The sequence below is a fragment of the Crotalus tigris genome, unplaced genomic scaffold (genome assembly GCF_016545835.1).
Source record: "Crotalus tigris isolate CLP2741 ecotype Arizona unplaced genomic scaffold, ASM1654583v1 scf7180000024339.11422700, whole genome shotgun sequence".
Classification (NCBI taxonomy): domain Eukaryota; kingdom Metazoa; phylum Chordata; class Lepidosauria; order Squamata; family Viperidae; genus Crotalus; species Crotalus tigris.
The window spans coordinates 7621755-7648001 of record NW_024100509.1 but is presented as its reverse complement, the minus strand read 5'-3'; the positions used below and the strand labels follow the sequence as shown (position 1 = coordinate 7648001).

Genomic DNA, 26247 nt, shown 5'->3' with positions numbered 1-26247 from the left:
GCAGAAAACAATGTTTGATGTGATGAATGGAAATTCCTTATTCAATTTTTCGTTGAAATGGCATTTCCTCTTTTTTGATTTTTCCATCCCTAAATGGAAGTTAGTCTCCTCCAGGTATCTTCAGGACTATCTAGGAGATGGTGTAGTTGGGTAGCAGGGAGGGGTGCAAAGTTCCTGCCAATTCACCTTTGCTGCAGACACCTTGCATGTTCAAAATTTGCCGGCCGGGTGTTTTGGCACGCTCAGCAGTAATTCCTATTGGCTTTTGAAAGCCAATAGGGGGAGTAGTACAGTTCATGCAAAAGTTGAAAAAAAAAACATCAAAAAAAGGTGCCGGAACCTATGAGAAAAAAAAGCCCTGCAAATATCGAAATATCTTCAAATATCGAAAAGGAGGACATGTAGGAGGACACTTTTCGAGGGATGACAGAACTTACAAAAGGAAGACTATCCTCCCTAAAGGAGGATGGTTGGTCATGAGGGAAGTTAGCCCAGAGAAGGAAATATTAAAAAGGGCAGAAAAATATATTTTTCCTCAAAAGGATTTTTTAAAAACCAAACCTGGCCCCAAATCCATCTCTCTGCCCCAAGCAAGACTTTAGGCCCATACAAATGCAGATGTAAAACCATCAGAGAGTTGAAGCCAGAGCACTCAAGAAGACAAAGAGAAGATCTGCATACCCCACCCAAACTCTAGGAGTCATTAGCCCCCTCACCTGGGAAGCAGGATATGATAATAGGATTAAACCACAGATATCAAGGCCTAGACAAACACTCAGAAACAGCCTCAAGGTTCATGCCACAGGAACAGGAAACTATTCCAAACAAGGCTAGAGAGGGTATAAAAACCTACTGCCCATGTGCTCAACTCCTCTTTCCTCTCCTCTGCTCTTTCCTGCAAGGACCATCTTTCTGCTTCTTCAATAAACTGTAACCTTCTTCCCAAAGCAGTCTCCATGTTGCTTATTTATTCCCGGCTTGGATGAACCAGGATGAAGACTTACTTCTGACAGTCACATGCCTCCAGAAATCATGGGTGCTCCATCACTGGAGATTTTTAAGAAGCAACTAGATAATCACTTGTCTGAAATGGTACAGGTTCTCCTGCCTGAAGAGGGGTCTGGACTCCATGGTCCATTCCAGCTCTATTTTATTCTAATTCAAAAATCTCGGATTGATAGGAGTTATTCTGCATATGCAACACAGTAATTAAATTGAAACGAGGTTATACAGCTTTGCTTATCTTTAATCAGCAAATCAAATAGTTTCAGAGTCAGTAAGGAAATTTCTATACGAAGTACGCTAAATACATTCCTTGAATGCATTGATGTCGGGGAAATCTCGCGTTTTTACATAAAAGAAGGGCGCTGTTCGAAGCCAGTAGAAGGGAGTGATGATGTGGCATCTTTAGCATGTACTATTTATTCGTTTGGCAGGCTGGCCAACTACATTCCCCAAGAATCTTTGCGCGAAAAGTGGGCAGCCATTGTCACGGCCGCCATCTTGAAATCTGAGCTGCTATCAAAATAGAGTTGCGGATTGCATCAATCTGTCCCGCTCTTGCGGCAGCCTGGGGAAAGAGGAGGGGGGAGACTTAGTAGCAGGTCCAGCTTGTTGGAAGGAGGCGCTTTAAGGTACTGAAATCCTCAGTAGGTCAACTATGCGATTCGGGCGGAGACGTATGTGAGATTGAATGGAGGAGCATTTTTGAGCCAGGCAGATCTGTGAGGAAGGGATTTTTTGGCTCCTCCCATCTGAGTTAGTGATGTTTTGGTCAGCTAAAAGCAACCCAGCTGGGAAATAGCAAGGGAGAGAGAGAAAAAAGAGAAAGGAGGCCCTGAAGGAGGAAGCTGGCAAAATGAGGGAATCCTGTCGAATTTGTGGTCGCGAACTTTGTGGCAATCAGAGGCGCTGGATCTTCCACCCTGCTGCTAAACTAAATTTGCAGGTTTTGCTCTCGCATGTTCTGGGCAAGGAGATCTCTCGAGATGGCAAAAACGAGTTTATCTGCAGCAAGTGTGCCTTTATGCTGGAGCGCATATATCGCTTTGATACTGTTATTGCGCGCATCGAAGCGTTGTCAATTGAGCGGTTGCAGAAGCTGATGCTAGAAAAGGACCGCCTCAAGCTGTGTATCGCTGGAATATACGGGAAGAACAATGACGAGCCCACCGACGAGACGACGGACGTCTCCAGCCTGCCGGATCTGCGCTACTCTGCTCTCCTCCAGGAAGACTTCGCTTATTCAGGGCTTGAATCCTGGACAGAGCCCGAGGAACGAGTTGGAGATCCACAAGCGTGTCACGCTGCAGAAAGCCGTCCTAGGCGATGTCGGGGTTGCGCTGTGCTCCGCGTTACTGATGCTGATTATGAGGCAATTTGCAAAATCCCACGAAAGGTGGCAAGAAATCTCTCCTGTGGATCATCCAGGTGTTCTGCCAACGTTTGTAGTGAAGACTTACTTATATGTGAGCCAGTAATTACTGACTTGTTAAGCGTCAAGGCGCCTTTGGATGAAAAAAGCGTGGAAGGGGATACTCCCGAATCGTCCCTTGAGTCGTTGGATGCAAACGCTGGTGCATTACATCCAAAAGAGGAGGAAACGGACACAGAGGCAAAGAGAAGCGCGATGTGTAACTGTATAAATGATTGTGGGGCTCAAAGCTTGTCATTTCAGGGCAACAGGTTAGAGGTAGCCCTTAATTTGGTGAAAGCTTTTGACTGCAAGCCAGTCCAGAGTCCCAGAGGGAGCAAGTTACCTATTCCTGTAAAATCAAGTTCTCATTGCCAGAGCCTGGATAAAAACTCTTCTTCTGGCTTCCCAGATGTGCTGAAATCTCAACCTGGCTTTGCCTTAGCTTTTCCCTTGGAGATGTCCGATCTTCAGGAATTGTGGGAAGACTTATGTATGGATTATGTTCCACTTCAAACTAAGGTAGAAGATTATTTCTTCCAATTCTGCTTTTCAAATTCTCAAATATTGTCATCCTGTACTTTTGATTCACTTTTGGCTTGAGATGCAATATTTTTGTAACCCACCTATAGTTTATTGCTTGCTTCATCCACTACAACAGTGTTTCCCAAACTTGACAATTTTAAGGCATGTGGACTTCAACTGCCAGAATTCCACAGCCAACGTTGCTGGCTGTGGAATTCTGGGAGTTGAAGTCCTCATGCCTTAAAATTGTCAAGTTTGGGAAACACTGCACTACAGTTTACTGCTTGCTTTCTTCACCCATTATTGTTGTATTCTGAAAATTGCATGTTTGTTTTCTGCTGTTTTTGCCTGAAGTTTTTTTTTCTTTTAGCCTTTGGTTATGTTTGGTTTGCAAATGATTAAAATGAATGTTATTTTCTGCCTTACATGTGAAATAAGATTTATCTCTTTAAAAATTCTTGTGGAGTTGAGTTCTTTAGTCCAGATTTGTGCTAGCTATAAGCTGATTAGGATATTCACATTAAAAATGGCATATCTTCTGTAGTTTTTTTTAAAGGGAATTGCTAGCAATTGTCATAAAAATATATCACTTCAGATTGTCCTCACTGGCATGCTAGATATCATGTGTAAGGAGATTGCATTATGAATTTCATTGACTTCGTTAACAAAATTTTATAAATTTTACTGACACATTATGTGACTATTCTTAACAAATAGTACCTCTAACTGCATTTTGTTAGATTTTTTAAATCCTGTCTATTATTTCTATAAACAACTCAAGACAGTGAACATACATAATACTCTTTCCTCCTACTACTTTCCCTTCAACAGCAACCACTGTATGAAGCAAGTTGGGCTGAGAGAGAGTGACTGGCCAAAAGTCACCCAGCTAGCTTTTATGCCTATGGTGAGATTAGAACTCACAGTTTCTAGTTTCTCACCTGATGTCTTAACTGTTAGACCAAACTGGCTTTATATTTATATATCTATCATATCTATATTTATATAGCAATAAATGCTAATTTCAGTTAGCAATAGCAGTAGCACTTAGACTTACAGCACTCTCTGAGTGGTTTGCAGTGTCAGCATATTGTCCCCAACAATCTGGGACCTCATTTTACCAACCGTGGAAGGATGGAAGGCTGAGTCAACTTTGAACCTGTCAGGATTGAACTTCAGACTATGGGCAGAGTTAGCCTGCAATACTCCATTCTAAGCATTGCGCCACAGGGCTCGTTACCTTAGAAAGTAGAAGGATGCCTGTAGCTATGGTATAGCAGCTGGTTTTTGAGTAATAATTGTAAATTTCAGCAATTTTGTTTTATCCTAGTTTTTTCACTTAGTTAAGTTAATTGCATGGTGGAAATGCAGAGATAGTATCACACACAGAATTGAGCTTTGCCGGAGATTATCTTCTTGCAACATCTTCAGGAATTCTATTAAAATCATGAAATTACAAATATTCTAGAATTTGTGAAAGCAAAGCTGCTTTCTATAGTTTTAATATGTATATGCTATCTTAAGCATGCATTCAGAAATCCTACTGAATTCAATAACATAGTCTTGCTTAAAATAAAATGTTACAAAGATCTGTTGGACTTAAACAGGTACTTTTTATCTATATTGATATCTAATCTAGGGTGAGTTGCTTAAATTTATCACAAGTACGGAAAAGGGGGCTCAAACAGGCTAAAAAGTGGTTGAAAAAGTAGGTAAGTAGATAGATAGACAGTCTTATGAGCACATCAAAGACAATAAAAGTAAAATAAAGGGTCTATTTCCAGGATAAAACAGATAAAAGAAAATATAATAGTAAAATACATATACAGTATACTAAATACAAAGAATCAATAATCAGATAAATATATCACCTTTATATGGTACCCCAATCTGTTCAATATAACAGAGTTTTAACTGAATGTCTCATCTATAAATTTAGCTATTCTGATGTAGCTAATATATTAGAAGACAAGCTGCATTCCATTAAAAAACTAATTTTACTTCTCTCTTATAGAGATACTGTATATCTTAGTGAAAGATGTCTGCCTAAGGGTGTGTATACTTTATATTTTGAAATTATTTGCAAAAAATGCCTTCGAACTTATGTAATTGCAGCACCTTCTCTGCTATTTATTAAAGAAGGTGAATGTTTCAGCTTCATGATCCAGGAAAAAAAATAATGATGCTTTAAAAAATCTTCTCAAGTTCAGCAGCTTAAAAGATACGGAACTTTGTATAAATGCTGCACTTTGCCTCTTCCAAACAGTTTTAGTGAAATGATATAACAAATACTATTTTTCTTATTCTCTTTGTCTCTTCAGAATATGTTTTGAGGCTAATCAGAATATGTTTGAGGCTTCTGGTGGCTGCGCCGTGACGATGGCGGCTTTCTGACAGCCGTCCGTCACAGGAAAGTGTAAAAGCCGGCAAAACAGCGCCGATCAGCTGTTTTGCGGCTTGAAACCTTCCTCCCGGGCGAAGGGAGGAAGGTGAGCCTTCTCCTGGATAGAAGTAGAGCCTCACTAATCTCCCAGAGATTTTTTCCTGAGAGACGAAGAGTGAGAGCTCCTTCGGAGTCTGGGTGTGCTCCGCTTCCCTGGACGCCTTTGTTCTCCGGCGGGAGAACGAAGCTAGACACTGCCTCCACTGCTGCTGCTTAAATGGAAACTGTAAGTTAATTTAAAAGCAGACAGAGCAGTCAGGAAAACAAGAATTGGATGATTTTATTTTAAACTTAACTCAGTGAGAATTAACATCTCCTATTATTACTTTAATCGGAGTGAAGAAATATGGTGGAGGAATCCTGCTTCTTTGTTACTTTCTTTGTCTGAGAACTTTCACTTTCTACTTTCCATTCACTATTTTTAACTGGCAACAAAGTTTCAACAACGTAATAGACTTGGTTTATTTAAAGAAAATTCTTTTTAAAGGGGAAATTGCTTTTTCTTTTCCTTTATTCCTATTTTATTATTTTTTAAATTTTCTTTAAATTTTTTTTTTCTATTTTAAAAAATGGCTTCAAAACGTCCTGGACCTTTTTCTCTTCCTAAAAGCTTCTCACCTGGAATGTTAACGGTCTCAATTCACCACAGAAAAGAAAGAAAGTCTTTCATTATTTGAAACAACACAGAAATGATATTATTTGTTTACAAGAGACTCATATTATTTCTAAAGATCAAAAATATTTGTTTAACCCCTGGTTGGGGGTACATTTCATAGCTCCTGCTTTGCAGAAAAAAGGAGGTGTAGTTATTTATGTGAGAAAGGAGCTTTCACCGAAACTAATTGATTTTGATCCACAAGGAAGATATGTCATTATTGATTTATTAATAAATGATAAGAGAACTCTTCTTGTTGGATTATATGCTCCCAATCAACAACAAAAATATTTTTACAAGATAATTCACCAGAAATTAATTTCTTTGGATTACAAGTCAGTTATGATGATGGAAGATTGGAATGGTGTTTTAGATTCAAGTAAAGATAAGAAGGGTTCTTCTAAAGTCTCTAATCATGCAACACTTCCTAAAGCTATTTTTGATTTAAAGGATGATTTGGAACTTAGAGACATTTGGAGAGAACGGAACATTGAGGAAAAAGATTTTACCTTTTTCTCAGATAGGCACCAATCTTATTCTAGAATTGACTTTTTTTTAATTACTAATGATTTCTTTTCTAGGGTGAAGAATACCAAGATATTTCCTAGAATAATTTCAGATCATAGTCCTGTATGGTTGGAAATTTCGCTGGAAGAAGGGACTAGAAGGTCTTGGAGGTTGAACGAGAATTTATTTAGATATGAAGAGAATATACAGAGATGTAAAGGTTATTTAAAGGAATTTTTTGATTGGAACATGAATAAGGGTACCTCGATGCCAATGATATGGGATTCTAGTAAAGCATATATGAGAGGGATTTTGATTTCTATGAATAATGGTCATAGACATAAACAGACTCAAAAACGTAAAGAGTTGGAAGATGAGATTAAATGTAAGGAAAAGATTTTAATATCAAACCCAATAGATAATAACTTAAAATTTTCTATAACTCTGCTTAAGGAACAATTTAATATATTAATAGAGGATCAGATGGCAACTAATTTGAGGTATATGAAACACAATACATTTTGTAATGCAAATAAACCTGGTAGATGGTTGGCTTATCAATTACGTAAGAAACAGAAATCGAGGACTATAGATAAAATAATTTATAAAGGTAAAGAAGTGTATCAACAAAATTTGATTCAAAAGACTTTTTTAGATTTTTATTCAAAGTTATACGCTAGTGAAACTATACAAATTTCAGACATAGAAAAATATTTACAGGAAGCACATTTTCCTAGACTTATGATTGACCAACGTGATGGGATTAATGGTTTAATTACTTCTGAAGAGATTATTTCTGCAAGTAAACAATTGAAAGTTGGCAAGACTCCAGGTACTGATGGACTAACAGCAATTTATTATAAGATGCTATCTGAAGAAATGATAGAACCATTAAAGGAACTTTTTAATGACATTTTGTCGGGAGCAGAGCTACCTCCATCTTGGAGAAGGGCCTTCATATCATTGATTCCAAAGGAAGACCAGGATTGTCCCAACCTAGAAATTATAGGTCTATATCTCTTTTAAATACAGATTATAAGATTTTTGCAAAGATACTAACAAATAGATTAATGCCGGTTTTGAAACAATTGATTCATACTGACCAATCTGGATTTATAATGGGAAGATATATGAAAAATAATGTAAAACAAATTGTTAATTTAATAGAGTATTTGGATAAGAACAACCAAATCCCTGCTGCTTTAATATTTATAGATGCTGAGAAAACTTTTGATCAATTAGACTGGAAATTTTTATTGAAAGTCGTAGAGGAAATGAACTTTGGAGACAAATTTTTGTGTGCTCTCAAGGCCATATATCAGCAACAATCGGCACAAATTATAATTAATGGGGGATTAACAGATGTATTTAAAATAGAAAAAGGTACGAGGCAGGGTTGTCCCTTATCCCCCTTGCTATTTGTATTAACAATGGAGATTTTACTCATTAAAATTTGAGATTCATCTAGATTAAAAGGAATAAAAATAAGTAAGATTGATTATAGGCTGAGAGCTTTTGCTGATGATTTGGTTGTGACGTTATCCCATCCAACAGATTCGGTCAGAGACTTGGTTGAAATTTTAGCACAGTATGGACAGGTCTCTGGTTTTAAGGTGAATAAGAATAAAACTAAAATATTATTGAAAAATATGTCTATGAAGGGAAAAATATTATAGTTGAAGCAACAGGTTATGAAGTAGTTAATAAGGTTAAGTATTTAGGAATATATATTACAACATCTAATGGAAAATTGTATAAGAATAATTATGAACGCTTATGGGTAAAAGTACAAAAAGATTTAAATGATTGGCAAAAATTATAACTATCGTTACTGGGGAGAATTTAAGTAGTAAAGATGAATGTTCTACCAAAGTTTCTTTTTTTGTTTCAGATGATACCTATTTTAAAAAAGGATGCTAATTTGGATGAGTAGCAGAAGGGTATCAGTAAATTTATCTGGGGTGGGAAGAAATCAAGGGTAAAGTTTAAGATTTTACAAGATGCTTGAGAAAGAGGTGGACTTAAAGCACCTAATTTGAAATTATATTATGATGCGGCCACTTTAGTAAGTGACTGGCTTAATTTAACAAATAAAAATATTCTTGCTCTTGAAGGTTGGGATTTATTATATGGTTGGCATGCATATTTAATTTTTGATAAGAAAATAGATCTGGTTTTTAAGTCACACATTTTAAGAAATGCTTTACTTCGAGTTTGGAAGAAGTATTATTATAAGTTAAATTATAAAATACCTATTTGGGGGATTCCTGGACAAGCAATTCAGGGGGTTTCTAAGGGGATGAATTTTGATAATATTTTGTATAAAGAATTACTTATTTGGTCAGGTACTGATTGGCAACTAAAGTCTTCAGATGTGCTAAGGCAAGAAAATATTTTACAATCATGGTTTCAGTATTTGCAAATAGTGGAGAGGTGGACCTTAGATAAGAAAGTGGGAATTACTTTAGCAGATGAAAATTTGGTAATTCAGATTAAAGATCAGAAATATGCTCATATTAAAAGAATTTACAATGAGTTAATAAAATTGGATTCGGAAACAGAGTTAGTAAAAGATTATATGATTAAATGGGCCCAGAATATTCAGGAACCGATTTCGTTGGATTTATGGGAGGTACCGTATATGCTGGCGTACAAGGCGACCCGGCGTATAAGACGATCCCCGTCTTTATCGCCGAGCCGCATTCCTAGAACGTCGTCTTATACGCCGGAAACTACCAGTAATTCCGGCGTATAAGACGACTCGGCTTATAAGACGACCCCCGTCTTTGGCGCCGATTTTAGCGCTCGCGGAAGTCGCCTTATACGCCGGCATATACGGTAATTTGGATTAGAAATGTTAAATTTACGCAGGCTCAAAATTTGAGGGAAATTTTTTATAAAATATTTTATAGATGGCATCTGGATCCTAAAAAGTTGTCTTGTATGTACCCGAACCTGCAACCTAAATGTTGGAGATGTGGTTGCTTGGATGCAACCTATTTTCATGTTTGGTGGACTTGTAAAAATATTAAAGCCTTTTGGATTATGATTTGGTGGAACATTCAAAAGGTTTTTAAAAGGAAGATTAAGTTTACTCCCCAGTTATTTCTTTTGGGTATTTTTGTGGATTTTGATGCTAAAGAAACTATTTTAATGTTGAATTTAATAACAGCAGCAAGATTATTGGTGGGTCAATATTGGAAGAAAGACTCTCTGCCTTCTTTAGAAGAATGGGTATTTAAGGTTCTCTAATTTAGCAGAAATGGCTAAAGTTTCTGCTTATTTAAAGGACCATTCACAAGAGAGATATGTTATTGTATGGAGAAGATGGATAGAATATGTTCAGAAGAAATATGGAACTACAAAGTTTCATTTATTTTATGAGTAATGGATTTGTTTATAAAATTATGATGTTAAAGTTTGAAGAGAGTTAAGGGTTAAGTTGATTTTGGTTATTGTATAATTAGTAAACTTAAAATAGATTATGTTTAATATGTTTGTATAACCCTGTACTTGGCTCTGGGAAGTGGGGGGGGGAGGAGGGGGGGGAGGATGGGTTGGAGGTTAAATAGCTCAGATAAGTAGAAATAGTTTTATTGTATATAATATTGATGTTTTAATTTGGAGAGAGGAATTGCTCGGGCATTTCCCCTAGACTGCATCCGGAGTGAGAAGATAGGAGGGAGGGGAGAAGTAAGTAGGAAGGTTGAGGAGAAGGAGGAGAGGGGGAGAGTGAGGAAGAAGAGGGAAAGAGGGAAGTGAGAGAAGAGGTTAGAGCAGTGGTTCTCAACCTTTTTAATGCCGCGACCCCCAACCAGTCGTAAGTCGAGGACTACTCAACTGGTCATAAGTCGAGGACTACTCAACTGGTGCAGCATCGTTTGCAGAATGGGACTTTTGGCGGGCTCAGCAGGGCAGAGACAGCCTGGACAATTCCTATTGGCTTTTGAAAGCCAATAGAATTATACTCTATTCAAGAGAGTCTATTCTATTGGCTTTCAAAAGCCAATGGAATAAAAGGGAGTAGCACAGCTAAGGAAAAGGGGGGGAAAATGGCGGACTGCGTTGTTTGGTGACCCCCGTGAAATGGTCGTTCGACCCCAAATGGGGTCCCGACCCACAGGTTGAGAACTGCTGGGTTAGAGGGTGGATGCGGTTTGGGGGGAAATGGGTGAGCAATACTGAAAGTTGTGTGTATAAATTTATTTTACTCTTTATATGAAGTATTTTTTATGAATGTAATGTAAAATTGAAAATAATTTTTTTTTTACAAAAAAAAAAAAAAGATGCGGAACTTTGTATAAATGCTGCACTTTGCCTCTTCCAAACAGTTTTAGTGAAATGATATAACAAATACTATTTTTTTTATTCTCTTTGTCTCTTCAGAATATGTTTGAGGCTAATCAGCAGCTAACTTACTGCAACATGTCATTTAGTAAAGAGGAAACTGTATTAAATGATACAGAAGGTATGGAGAAAATCAGCTCTTTAAAGGCTATGAATAAGGTATTTATTTAATTTCAAAAATGTTGAAAATTAGCTTGGGCACAACAAAATTGTTTCTAAATGTAACATCTTCAGTCAGTATGCTGGCTAGAATACACCTTAGTAGTTTTGGTTTTCAAGGTTGGAAACAATTAAGCAAATACGTTACAGGGCAGGAAGATCTTAATCAGCTGAAAAATTGTGTAGAATCCAGCATGATGAAATTTAACAGAGTCAAATCAAAAATATGAATACAGGATGGTGGGCACAACAGTGCATGAAAAGAAAAATCTGAGGTGTCTTGGTAGCTGAATGAGTCAACATGTGATGCAGCAAGGCAGGGAAAGTGTAGACATATAGCTTCTGAGATTCTTCCCAATCCTTTGACCAGTAGCAGCCATCGGATGCATCTGTATTTTCTTCTGTATAAAGAAGTGTTGTGTATTTCTGTACTCCCTGCTTGTACTAGTATATGTCTGCACCTGGCAGCACAGGGCAAAGCTATGTGTACTCCACTAAGGGTCAAATGTCCAGGAGAAATAGGTGAAAATAGAACAGTTGGCAGCATTTGAAGAAATAACTTACAGGGATGCAGAGGAGGAATATTTTTTTGATTGAATGCAGCCAGTTCTCAGCAACGCATTTTAGGAAGGACATTGAAAAACAAGGAGTCCAGAGAGTAACAGGCCTGGAAAGAAAAATATAGGAACAATGGTTGTAGGAGTTGAATATATTTAGTTGGAGAATAGAAAACTGTAGGGAGATAAGAATCTGAAGGACTGTCATACGGAGTAGGGATTTTCAAACTTTTTTCAGCCATAGGACCTGTTAGTTTTTTTTAATCCTGAATCCCCCCAGTTGGCAAAGCTCTATCGATAGAAAATTGGCTTTGTTCAAGTAAATTTTTATTTTATACGAATTTTAATGGAATCACATCAGGTGCCCACAGAACCCAGTTTGAAAAACCCTGATCTAGAAAATGGGATAAAACTGTTCAGTTGTTTTGTGGGAACAGGTAAAATAACTGTAGATTTAAATTACAAAAAATTTATTTTAATTGAACATGAGGAAAAAATTCCTACAGGAGGTGCTAAAAGAAAGGCTGGATGGCTATTTTGGAGAGATGCTATAGCAGTGGCTTTCAGCAGTGAGCAGAGTGTTCAAATATATTATCTTCAAGATCCAACTTGTACATTCATATAGCAGTAATACAAAATAATACAGAAATAATTTTTGACTGTTAATCCATATTGTAATATTTTGTGCCTGCTATAAAGGCATATTGATGATGCCTTAAATAAATGTGATTCAAAATTATCTGAAGGTCAGTAGCTATAGAGTGATCTGGGGTTTCTGGTGAAAATTTAGTTACCGGTATTCTAAATTTTTGATTAAATAAACTTTAGCTAAGTTTATTTTTGATTCAATTACAAAGAAATTGAGTTTCTGCCTAATTGAAAATATCTTCAGCCATTCATTTGCCTTCTTTTGTTCTTGCTATCTGGAAGTTAAGTATTATTTGGTTAAATCAAGATGAGTGCCTTGTTTGTATAGAATATCTCTTCCTAAATTAGCAAATCTTTCAGTGCAAAACTCCTGTATGGAAATCTGAAAAGCTGCTGTAAGCTAATGTGCCATCTGGTGGGCACACCTTCTTTCCATAAGTATTACCATAACTCATCTGGACTGTAAATATATGTTTATAACTGTAACTGCACATTGAAAGTAATATTATGGGAATTATCCAGTAAGCTTAACAAACTAGCATCTAAGTTCAGGCCTCAGAAAAACTGACATCTAGTTTGTGAAGAAATTATATCAATCTTAATTTTTCTGTAATTTTTCTCCTCTGATTTGGAGTAATTTTCCATATTTTTTGTGGCTGACCTAAAACAAATTAATTGAGGAATGAAGTATTTATTGCATGATATAGATATAGATTTGAACAGAAAAATAAATTCTTGTTTATAATACAGATAACCATTTGCCATTTTTTGCATTGTTGAGCTTAAATTTGTGGTAAGCCCCCAAATGAAAAAAGTAGTTCCAATTTTGTGCCAGAGTAGAATATAATCCTTTCCTTGTTACATGAATCTGCTAATATTTTCCTTTATTCAGTTATTTATTCCCTTAATAAAAAATGTTATAGAAGAAAAATGTATACTGTACTTGCAAAGCTAATGAAATGAGAGAAACGGCGCACTCAAATCAGAGTGTGACAGACAGAGCAAGCTGGATATGTAGACTGCTTCTTACTCTCCCTTCAATTTGCATATATGTATAATGCTAGTGTCTGCAGAAGGCAATAGCTTCCTGCTGAAACATTTACATGCTTTATTGTACTTAATTATATTTATGATAATTCAAGTTGCAAGACAATTTGCTATTAGTTCGCCTTTTCTTAAATACAAGAAATAAATATCAAAATTAAATTAGTGATATAAATTTATTTATGGTATTTAGCAGCTCCAAGAAAAAGTGAATGAAATGGATTTTGAATTGAAATCTGTCCAGCATACATCCAAGAAACAGGATCACCTAACCCAGAAATTGAAAGAGACATTGAAGAGCAAGGAAAATGAGGTTTGTAATTCTTTGAAGAATAAATACTGATATAGATCTAATGATTGTCAGAATCCAATTATACTTCATTTCCAGTTATCAATTATAGAAAACCCCATTTCTGCCCTCTCTGGATTCTGTCATACAAGAAAGGGAAGGGGGTGAACAAGGGGGCTTTATGGCCCTCACTTCCTTCAGTACAACTTCAAAGGGATTGAATGTGGATAGCACCAAAAGGCCTTATCATAACAAAGGAGGCTATTTACCTTTCATGTAGTTTTCTCTGAAGTCTCCATCCAGCCGGCAGAAAGGAAAAGGGGTGGGATTGTGATGCCTGAAACTGTCACTGGAAGAGGGGGGTGATTGGGTGGGACTACTGGGGAACCCCTTAAAACCTTGAATGGGAGAGCTTGGACCCCAAGTCCTGTCTAGAACGCCTGCAACCATTTTCTCTTAATAAAGGATTCCTGTTGGAAGAATTATTCCAAGAGTTCTGTCTTCTTAAGATGCAAAGTGGGGTGGGTCCTTACAATGACTGAAATATAATTAGGATAGGGTAGGGCAGAGCAGAGCAGAGCTGGAAGGGACCTTGGAGGTTTTTCAGTCCAACTTCCTGCTCCAGCAGGAGACTGAACAGGTGGTTGTTGAGTTTTTTCTTAAAACCCTCCAGTGATGAAGCACGCATTACTTCTGAAGGCAAACTGTTCCACTGGTTAATCATTCTGTTAGGAAGTTTCTCCTTAATTTTTGCTTCTCTCCTTGATTAGTTTCCATCCATTGTTAGCTTCTATCCATTGTCTTGCCTTCTGGTGCTTTGGAAAATAAGTTGACCCCCTTTTCTTTGTGGCAGCCCCTCAAATAGATGCTTTCTTCTCAGCTTTCAATATTATTTGCAAATAATAACAATCAAGAATTTTGATTCATATCACTTCCAATAAATATGTAGTCAACTATCAAGATATAGTAAAACTGAAAATACTCTTTGTGAATTTAGAATTGCCATTGTTTCCTGTAGTGTGAAGAACTAAATCATATAATTCATAACCAGAATGAGAAAATAGCCAAACTGCAAGATGTGCTACATAAGAATCAGCTTGGGCAATTACAGGTATGGCTTTTACTTGAATTTTTTTTTACAAATTATCATTTTTGTTTATATCTCTCCAAAAATTAGAGTTTACAGTATTATTTTTGAGTTTTACAAGATGATTAACCCTAATGTATGCTAAAATATAATGTACACTAAAAAAAAATTCCTTGTTAAATCCAAAAAGAGCAATATGCCAGCTAAAACATTTCCAGTATTAACACAGATGATACAGTAGTATATTATAAGATGCAAAGATATTACTTTTCCTAAGGAAAAGTTTAAATAATTAAGAACTTTGGAAACTAATTGTTTACCTGCTTATAGTCAATAATTAAAATGAGCAGGTAGAACAATACAGTAGTGATCTGCTGTCTACAGTTTAAAGTCTGCAGTAGAAAGAAATTGACAGATTTACTAGTTTAAAAATACTTCAGGATTTTAGAATGTTGAATTGTGTGTTAAAATATATGAAGACAATTGCTAAGAAGATGTTGTAAGCCACCCAGAGTCACCTATGTATGAGCTGGGAAGCTAAAAAGTATAAACAAACAAACTAACAAACAAACAAACCGGATTCCTTCTTCAGGACCTAATTCATCAGTGTAAGACTCTGAAGCATAAATGGGTTTCATCTTATGAGGGTAGACAGAAATGTGTTTGGCTAGAACAGTGTTTCTCAACCTTGACAATTTTAAGGCATGTGGACTTCAACTCCCAGAATTCCACAGCCAGCGTTGCTGGCTGTGGAATTCTGGGAGTTGAAGTCCACATGCCTTAAAATTGTCAAGGTTGAGAAACACTGGGCTAGAACCTTGCAAACCTTAGCAGAATGGTTTTAAAGAAGAGGACAGGAGAAAAGGCAAAGAGCCCAGGAATGTAGCTGCTTATATCCTCATAGAGGAGTCACGAGCCAGGAAATACTAACTATAAATCTCCAATTTCCAATGATAGAGAGATGACCCAGCAATGACATCTGTAGGTTCCAATGTTTACACAATAGTGCTCAGAGAATGAAGTAGAATCCTAACGTGGGAAAGCAACAATGGTCACATAAATATTAAAAAATGCAGTGACCGGAGAATCATGATTAGAAGGTAGAAATCAGAGAATATTAATTATTCAAAGAAATAGACCCAATATTATCACAGTACAGGTTTCTTGACTTGCAACCATTCATTTAATAACCCTTCAAAGTTATGACAGCACTGAAAAGTATTACTTATGACTGGGCCTCCCACTTATGACTATTGAAGCATCCCTCTGATTGTGAGCAAAATTTGGGTGCTTGGTAACAAGCATAAATTTATGATGGTTGCAGCATCCCAGATTCACATGGGGACTTCTGATAAACCAGTGTGAGCAATTTGCTTAATGACTAGAGCAGCAAAAAGCGTAAAATTAGGCATGACTCACTTAAGGATCGCATCGCTTAGCAACTTAAGGATTGCATCACTTAGCAACAGAAGTTCCAATTCCAATTGTCATCATAAATCAATGAATATAACAATCTCTGATGCCTAAAGATAGAATGCATAAAACCTATGTTCATGCCATCATTTTAATGACAAGGGATTGCCTAAACTGCCTCTGTTCTGTTTCTTATTTTTGAATCTTTTTAGAACTTAGAGGGCTTACAACAGAAACAAAAGGTAGCATTTCTTGATATACAGAATGCCCTTTTCTTCAGTCAGTTGGAAATACAACAATTGAAATATGCCCAGCAGCAAAAGGATCGCAAGTTGGCTGAGGCTAAAAGGACCAGCCACTTTCTAGAGACAGCATTGCAAGAAGAACAACTACAAAAAGAAGCAGCTTGGAGACATAATAAGGTATGCTTTTTGAATAATTGGTTTAGCAATAAAGGTGAAAGATACCTTTTCTGAATCATCTATATCACAATCAGAGGAGAGAAACATGAACCATATTGTTAGTGCATAATCCTCCCAGTTAGAGAAAGGAAAAGAAAGGAGTCCCTGCAGATTTTACTCCTCTGTTTGTTGCCGACTATAGGGGGCAACGCTCATTTCCGTTCTGAAGCCATGAGCCACTGCTGTCCAAAAACATTTCTGAATTGGATACAGTATTCTAAATACGATCTCACCAGTGCACTGTAAAGCAGTACTATCATTTCTCATTGCCATGGTACTATCCCTCTGTTGATGCAGCCTAGGACTGCATTGGCTTTTTTGGCAGTTGCAATACACTGCTGGCTCATACTTAAGTGATGGACTACTAGGACACCTAGATCTCTCTCACAGTTGCTACTGTTGACCTAGGTACTGCCTGTTCTATACTTGTGTATTTGGTTTTTTCTGCTTAAGGACCTTGGTTTTCTCTCCACTGAACTGCATAGGGACCAGTGTTCAAGTCTGTCAAGGTCCTTCTGGATATTGAGTCTATCTTCCAAAGTGTTAGCAATTTCACCCAGTTTGATGATAAGCAATGAGTTCCACTTCTATTGGGGTACCCTATTGCATGCTTCCCCTCAGGTAGTTCTAGTTCCATTGAGGACAATCTGCTGAGTGTGATTGGTCAGCCAATTGCTAATCCATCTGGTGGTGGTTCTGACCATCCCACATTATTCTATCTTACAAAGAAGTAGGTTGTGGTCTACTTTGTCAAAAACCTTGCTGAAGTCCAAGTATACTATCTAGCACAGCATTTCGCTAATCCACTAATTTAGTTATTTTATCAAAAAAGGCAATAACATTTGTTTGGCATGATCTGTTTATAACAATTCCACACTGGTTTCTAGTAATCACCTTCTTTATCTCTCACGTGCTCACAAATCCTCATTTGATTAACTTTTCCAGGATCCCTGGATTCATTTTTCTCCTTTTTTGTAGATTTTTTGTAGATTGGAAGCACATTAACTCTTTTCTAGTCCTCTGTTATTTCTCCTGTGTTACATGAGCTTTAAAAGATTATATTCATTGGCAAATTACATCTGCCAGCTACTTACCCTGGATGTAAACCATCTGACCCAGGTGTTTTGTACTTATCCAGAGTGGATAGGTATTCTCTTATTAATTCCTTGTCTATTTTGTCTTATGTACCTGTTTTACCTCCCTCAGTACTGCTTTTGATAGGTTGGGCTATTTCTTCTTTTTGCATAAAAACAGATGCAAAGAAAGAATTAAGCTGTTCTGCTTTCTCCTTGCTGCCTGTTACTTTCTTACCATTTACTTCTATTAGAGGACCAATAGTTTCCTTGACTTTCTTTTTGTTTCTTACATATTGAAAGAAACTTCTTCTTCCTCCTCCTCCTCTTCTTCTTCTTCTTCTTCTTCTTCTTCTTCTTCTTCTTCTTCTTCTTCTTCTTCTTCTTCTTCTTCTTCTTCTTCTTCTTCTTATTATTATTATTATTATTATTATTATTATTATTATTAGCAATAATTTTAGCTGATTCTGGACCTTGCAGATTCAGGCTATTTATTGGTATTCTGTTTTAGTTGTGTGTACCTCTTTTATATTTAACCTTTTTCCTTTAATTTTTCAGACAGCATGTTATGCAACCATAATGGTCTCATCTGATGTTTTTTTCTGTGATATTGTTTTTGCTTGGACCTTCATTATCTCATTTTTCAGGACTTCCCAAGCATCTTGAAATGTTTTTCCTTTTAGGATATCCATCCATGCAATCCTTCCTAATCTCTTTCTCAGCTTGTTGTATCAGCTCTCTGAAAGACTAAAACAGAATTCACCAACTTTCCAGCTTTGCGGACCAGTGGGAGGGGGAGGGGATGGTTCTACATGAACAGCCGGCAAGCAAATGCACAGCTCCATTTGAGCGAGTGGCGGGTACACTGCCTGTCATTTACGCAAATGGGACATGTTCACACATGCTTACTCATTGCTTGAGTAAGTGGGGATGCATGCATGTGCTTGCCCGCTGCTTTTGTGGCTCGGTTGCAAAAGCTCACGCCCCAGTAATGGGCTGGTGCCCGGGGTTGGGATCCATGGTCCAAAACATTGGCCTGACTTGATTTAGTTACATGTAGTTGCATGATGGTGAAATAGTCATTCTCCCCTAAAGTTCCTATAACTTCTACTCCCTCAGTAATCTTATCCCAGTTAGTAAGAACTAACTCTAGTATAGCTGTCCCTCTAGTTCTCTCCTCTGTCTTTTATATATCAAAGTTGTCAGCCAGGCATATCATAAGAGCATGGTAAAAAAAGGCATTGTTAGGGCATGTAGTAGGTACAAAGTAGTAAAGGCCCAACAAATGTTTAGGAGAAGATAAAATGGCATGACTTTCAGAACACTACCTTAAACCAGTATGAGAAATTTTATCTTCAGAAGATGGCAAGGCAGTCTACATTTATGAAAACATTTTACCACATCAAAATGTGTTTCAGTGCTTTTTTGCTCAGGTCATTTATTCAGCTATATTCAACTTAGCCTTGTTGTTTAAATTATTGGTTGAAACTAATATTATCCAATGGGTTTGGGGCATTTCTGACTTTCAGTGATAATTTTAATTTATCCCGAAAAAAGGCTACTGTGTGTATGATGTGTGCAAGTTTGAATTCCTTTCTCAGGAAATTAATTTGTCTTGTAACTAGAATAAGAAACAGGCAAGTAATATAATTTTCTGTTTCTCCCTTATTTTGATTTAAATATTTCTGTTTCATTTTGGGCTGTAATTAAATGTATCAGCCTCTAAACTTAACTCAATTTTTCTGTTATTTGTCATGTGAAGGATTTTCTTTTCCTAATTTGCTTCAAAGCTAATGGGACTTGTTTCTTTTAGGAATTCTTTGCTACTCTTCAGCAGTTAAAAACAAATCTACAGAACAAGAACATGCAATGTTATACTTTAGAAAAGGGAACATTGTTGAGGATGCACAGACAAGACCAGAAAATTAAGGATTTGACATACAGTCTAGCTTGCAAAGAACGGCTTCTACAGGTAAGGATCAGACAGGGATGGGCTTTTAAAGCCATCCTAGGAGCTTAGAGTGTCAGGAGAGAAGACGTGAAAAAAAGTTTGAATAATTAAAAACTATAATCAATAAATGCCCAAGAGCATATTTTGTGGATCCTATTCTATTGAACTTGAAGAATAGCCACCTAAATAACTTTTTTTTTGTTTGTTTGCTAGAAGGTAAGATCTTTCCAGCCATATACATAGTATGTACTCTGCCTCTGAATCAGGTACTGGAATATGATAAATGGCAATATCAGTTCTAAAAAGAGAATTGAGCTTCAGAGTTCAGTTACAGACTGGCAAGTAAAATGGTGAGAAGCATTATTAAAACAATATATTTTATTTATTTACTTTATTAAAATAATTATTTGGCTTCTATAAAAGTAATAGTCTTTCTTATGCAGTGTTAAGAATTTTTTGAAGGGACCAGGTGTATGAATAGATAAACATCTAGTAAACACTGATAGGACTTTTAAAAGACAAATTGTAGTTATCAAATTGCAGTCATCAATTAAAAGGTTACCTTAGAGAATGGTACTTCTTTCAAGAGAATAAAAAATTGGGGTGGTTCACATTTTGAAGATATTCTTTAAAAATGTGCATTAGGAGCAGTGCTTTTTACTTTATTTACAAATTATAATTAGAGACAGGAATAATGTGTTAATATCCAATTACTGTCATATTCCAGCTGAAAAACCCAACTGAGAAAAACACCAGAGGCATTGTGAACTCCAATATTAACTTTATTAGGCATGATCAATTTGGCAAGGTAGAATGAAAGCTACTAACTCTGACGCAATGTTGGGAAACAGATAATTAAAAGAGTAAAACCCTCCTGTTGGATTAAGTACTGCAACTTTCCCTTGTGGATTCTAGAATCCAGGATCTGCTTGACCTCATAGTGCGTTTTCCCTTCCACCACTATTGGGGTGGGGGCTGCTTCCCCTACTAGTCTCATTGTGGATCCCTTGTGTGGTTTCAGTAAGCTGCAGTGGAACACTGGGTGCACTTTACCTACCGTGTTTCCTCAAAAATAAGACTTGGTCTTTTTATTTATTTTTTTGCCTCCAAAAGAGGCACCAGGTCTTATCTTCAGGGATGTCTTTTATACTCACCTCCAGCACCGACAGCCTCGTCCAACCAGTCCACTTCTTCTGTGGTCGAAGGAGCAGCTTCATTTTACACCTGTATTCTGGCCTGTATTTTGTAGTCAGGCCTTTCCAGAAAGTCTCTGCAGCTGAGTACCAAGCTGTGGATTCAATCCATAGTTTGGTTCTCGGCTGTAGAGGTCTTGCAGAACCGAGCTATGGATTGAATCCATAGCTCGATTCTCGGCTGCAGTGGCCTTTTTGGAAAGGCCTCTGACTGAGAAATGCAGGCCTGGCTGCAGAAGATGCCGCAGAAGAAGTGGGTCGTCAAGGAGAGGCCTGGCTGCAAGGTAAGTGAGTGTGGAGCGCATGGGGCAGCCCCCCATCCCCGCTCTAGCTTGATTTTTAGGTGTGTGCCCTGCCCCAAAACTAGGGCTTATTTTGGGGGTAGGGCTTATATTAGGCCCACCCCCAAAAACCAAGCTAGGGCTTATTTTCGGGATAGGCCTTACTTTCAGGGAAGCATGGGTAATAGCCTCGATAGTTTTAATTCTACTATTACTGGGTTTATGTTTTAATTCTACAGTCACTGGGTTTATGATTGTTATGATAGGGAAAGGACCTATGAACCTTGTTCCTAACTTCTTGCAACTTTGTCTCAACTTAAGATACTTGGTAGACAAGTATACTTTATCTCCTACACGGAATGTCTCCTGTGGAGTTCATTTCTTATCTCCTTATTTTTTCTGGTTTTTGGCTGCCTTATTCAAAGCTTTCTTCACATCGCTCCAAACCCTTTGGAAAGAACCCACCCAGTCACTTAAGGTGGTGTTGTGGGCACTCTGGAATGGGCATTGTTAGAGAATTTTAATTTCTCTGTTGGTGAAAAAATAAATCAGAAGCTCTCACAGTTGACTGCATTTAGCTGATTCAAAATAACTTCTTTATATCAAAATATTTACAATACCATACATTCTTCTTTACAGCAACATAGCTTAATGAAGACTTCTTACAGAGAGATACAGAGACAAACCTGAGACTGACAATTCAGCTCCTAACTCAATACCTTTTGCACAGACTCAGTAGCACTTCCTTCACATTGGCTGACTGAGTTACCACATAACTCTTCCTGCTCATGAATATTCCAACACTCCTCCCTTCATGACAGAAAGAGACATCAGACCTATTGACTTAATACATTCTCCATAGTGAACACTCCCCAATGGTTAGTCATCATGTCTGCCAAATTATCCTCAGAAGAACAATGATGTAAACTAATCAATTTTCCTTTTATAGCTTCCCTGACATTACAATACTTAATGTCTACATGTTTACTTCTGTTCTTCACCCTGTCCCCAGTTGCCATTTTTATACAGGCAGCATTGTCTTCAAATACCTTTACAGATTCTTTTACATTAATATTTAAATCTTGCAATAACTGTACATACCATGTTACTTCAGAACACAATTCAGATAAAGCAATAAACTCTGCTTCCACTGTTGAAATAGCAACAGTTGTTTGTTTTCTGGACTTCCATCCAATCAGAGTCCCTCCAAAGAATATTATAATCCCAGAATTTGATTTCCTTGTGTTTATGTCATTTGCATAGTCACTATCGACATAACACTTTAATTTCAATTCCTCAGTAATCTGTATTTGAAGACCCAAATTTATAGTTCCCTTTAAATATCTGAGAACCCTTTTTACACCCATCCAATGTAACTTTGTAGGTGCAGCAGTAAAACGACTCAAAATGCTTACTGCGCAAGCTATGTCTGGTCTGGACCACTGTGATAGATATAACAAACTCCCTATTGCTGAGTGATATATCTCTTGATCACAGGTTTCACCTTTGTCCGCACTTAAACTATTATAAAAATCCGTACTCATGGGTGTGGGAGCAGTATTGCAATCTTTCATATTATATTTTTCCAATAACTGCTCAATTTTTCTCCTTTGAGAATATAACCACCTTTTTCATTTTTCTGTATCTCTACACCGAGATATTTTTTTATTTCTCCCAAATTCTTTAATTCAAATTTCTTTCCTAATTTATCAGCAAATTCTTTGACTTGTGATGCATCCTTTGCGATGAAGCAAAGATCATCCACAAATGTTAACAGTAGACAATTCCCTCCCTGTAACTGTCCAGTATATATACAATTATCAGCTTTGCAACTTTTAAATCCAAGACCCTTTAAAGCAGTATCTAAACAGATATTCCAGTTTCTGGCTGACTGCTTCAGCCCATAAATAGCCTTGTTTAATTTATACACCATGTTAAGCTTTGCAATTTCATACCCTGGTGCTTGGATCATATAAATTTCTTCCTCTAACTCAGCATTGAGGAATGCAGTTGTGATATCAAAGTGCCAGATTTTATGCTTATATGCCGCTGCCAACGCCAGTGCTAATCTTATACTCTCACTTTTCACAGTTGGCGCAAATACTTCATCGTAATGCACATTCTTTAATTGTGAAAAAATTTTGTGCCACTAACCTGGCCTTATACTGTACATCATTATTTGGCAATACCTTTTTCTTATATACCCACTTAAAACCCACAGCTTTGGTTCCCTGTGGCAAAGTCACTGATTTAAATACTTCATGGTCTCCCATGGATTTCATCTCTTTATCCATGGCCTCCTTCCATCTTTCTTGTTCAGCTTTTGGTAATGCCAACACCTCTTTATAACTTCTTGGCTCATACCACACATTGTAAACCTTTACCTTGCTGGCAGAATACCTGTCAGGCGGAATTCCTTTGTTACATCGCTCTGACCTACGTGGTAATAACTGCTCCTGTGTCTCAAGTCTATCTGGATTCATGTCTTGTTCAGCCTCTCCTCCCTGAGCATTGACATCTTCAATAAAAAATTTTCCATCATTAGATGAGTTATTGTCATTAAATAGATCACCGTCATTAAGTGAGACATACCCAGAATTTGCATTAATTCTGTCCCAATTTTGTTCTGCAAAATTAGCAGACCTTGAAATTACAATTCTTTTACTTCCATCGCTAAAGCGATGTCCTTTTGACCCTGGCTCATAGCCCACAAACCTGAACTTTCTTGCCTTTTTCTGTCCCTTCTGATTGTTTTTGGAATATGTACCCATGCAGTACTTCCAAAAATTCTCAAATGTGCCAGTGATGGCTTTCTCCCATATAGAATGGCATATGGAGTATTATTAATGGAGGAACTCCACAGCCTGTTAACTATATAATTGGCAGTCAATATGGCTTCTCCCCAATATGACCTGCTCATATCAGAATCCTCTAATAATGAATCTTTCATTATTCATTCATTCCTTCTTTCAGCTACACCGTTCTCTGCTGCTATGTAAGGATTTGTACGTCTGTGTCTTATCCCCAACTGCCCCAACCATTGTTGGAATTTAGTTGACATAAATTCAGTACCTCTGTCAGTTTGTAACTGACACACTTGTTGTCTGTACCTTCTCTCTACAAAACTTACCCACTGTTTGAATTGTTGTAGCACCTCTGTCTTTCCTCTAAGCAAATAGCAAAACGAATACCTGCTTTAATCATCAACAATTACCAGTGCATATTTTGCTCCTCCCAAACTGGCTTGCATAGGTCCCATCAGATCTGCGTGGACCAGTTCTAGAGTTCTTTTTGTTTGTCTTGTGCTATATTTACTAACTGGGAATGCCTTTGACTTTGATGCTTTGCATACTGCACAGTCCAAATATGTTTTGCATCCCTTCAAATTTAGCCCTTCTGCAAACTCTTGCATTTGCTGCAAAACTTTAAAGCTTGCATGGCCAAGTCTTCTATGTAGAAGATGAACACATGAATCATGCTCTGCAACATTCTTAAATATATATGGGAACATTGAACCTTTTGTCCCTGCAATACATATAGATTATCTTCCTTTATGCCTTCTGCACAAATATTCCCATTTCTTTTGATGAACACTTCCCATTTACAAAAATGGTCTCATAGATAGTGGCTAATAGATTATGTTCCATCTCAGGTACACAAAGCACATTGGTAAACTTTGATTCCAAATATGGAATTTTTACATCGCCTCTTCCGATGACTTTTGCTTTCTGGCCATTTGCCAAAGCCACAGCTTCTTTTGCTACTGGAACAAACCTGCAAAATAATTCAGAGTCATTAACAATTGTTTGACTTGCCCCACTATCTATTAGCCACTTGTCTCTGTTGTTGCTATAGCAAATTTTGCAACACCAAAATGTTCCTTTTGCAAATCAGTCTTTTTTGCTTGCATAAATGTCCTTCGCTGCAAATTGTTCCTCTGCAAACAGTTCCTTTTCAGATGTATGTTTGCTCCACAAATGTAGCAATTCTTTTCTTGCTGAGCCCTCTGCTTGCAAAATCTCTTTTTTGATGCAATTTGGTCCCATCTGCTTGTTTCTTCTCCGGAGACTTGCAGTGTGGACCTCCCTCCTCAGGAATTTCACCACCTCATGGCTGTTCCTAAAATGTTGCTTTTCTTCTTCATTAAGCAAACATGCCTTTAAAGCCTCAAAATTTAAGTCTTGCTCTTCTTTATACTCAAATATTGCAGAAACTGTGTCCCAGGTTTTATCTAAACTGTTCAACACCAATAAAACCTTTTGGGACTCAGGGAATTTAATCCCACATTGTTCTAAGTTCAAAAATAAACTTTGCATTTTATTGAAATGCTGTTCCACAGATTCACCTGGTTGCAAATAGGCCTTGTAAAGTATTCTTGACAATTGCACTATAGTGCATGCAGAAACATTCACGTGCACAGCTCTCAATTTCAACCAAATCTCCTTTGCAGTCTTTAAATTTGCAACATTTAGAAATTGTTCATCATCTAAATTCAAGATGAGGTAAGCTATTGCTCGATCATGACTTTTCTGATCAGCAGCTACAAACACTGGTGGATTTTCTATGATATACCACAGCTCTTTTTTTAAAATGTTTTTATTCATAATACAATTAAAACAACAATGGACAAACATGACATTCCAGAATAAATTTTCCTATCAGTTCCTACCATGTTACAAAAGTTTAATACATCCTTAACCTCTATATAAGCCTCATCTTCTATACAATACAATTATATATACAATTATATGTACAGTTATATATATCTTTTAATTCTCCTTAATTCATACCAACGGTAAAATTTGCCCCAGATTTCGAAGTATTCGTGTTCTGTCTTGTCTTTCATAATCATTGTAAGCCTGTCCATCTCGGCACATGATAAAATTTTATGCAGGATCTCTTCTTCCGTTGGAGTTCCCTTATTCCTCCAATTTTGAGCAAAAACCAGTCTGGAAGCCGTTAAAATGTGTAGCATTAAATAAAGTACGCCTTTGTCATGCTTTTGCGTAGTTAAACCTAATAGAAAGAGTTCTGCTTTGGGTTCTACCACTTGCTCTAATATTTCTTCCAACCATACTTCAATCCTGTTCCAAAAATCACAAGCTCGCGTGCATTCCCACCACATATGATAGTAAGTTCCACTTGTCAAATTACATTTCCAACATTTAGGGGAGACATTGGTACACATTTTAGCCAATCTT

At 37.1% G+C, this 26247-nt stretch overlaps 1 protein-coding gene across 7 annotated transcripts in view; it reads left to right on the top strand.

Moving 5' to 3' along the window:
* Positions 1-26247, top strand: part of LOC120300202 (phosphodiesterase 4D interacting protein) — a 247225-nt gene that overhangs the window by 114329 nt on the left and 106649 nt on the right. For 2 of the 7 annotated variants that reach the window (XM_039325902.1, XM_039325900.1), the window contains exons 1-6: positions 1520-2935; positions 10930-11049; positions 13492-13611; positions 14606-14698; positions 16300-16509; positions 19435-19593. In XM_039325902.1, coding sequence (XP_039181836.1) covers positions 1859-2935; positions 10930-11049; positions 13492-13611; positions 14606-14698; positions 16300-16509; positions 19435-19593 — 1779 coding nt within the window. In that variant the 5' untranslated portion in view covers positions 1520-1858. Of the gene's footprint in view, positions 1-1519; positions 2936-10929; positions 11050-13491; positions 13612-14605; positions 14699-16299; positions 16510-19434; positions 19594-26247 lie in introns of those variants that run through there. The other 5 variants (XM_039325907.1, XM_039325903.1, XM_039325901.1 and 2 more) reach the window with 4 other exon arrangements.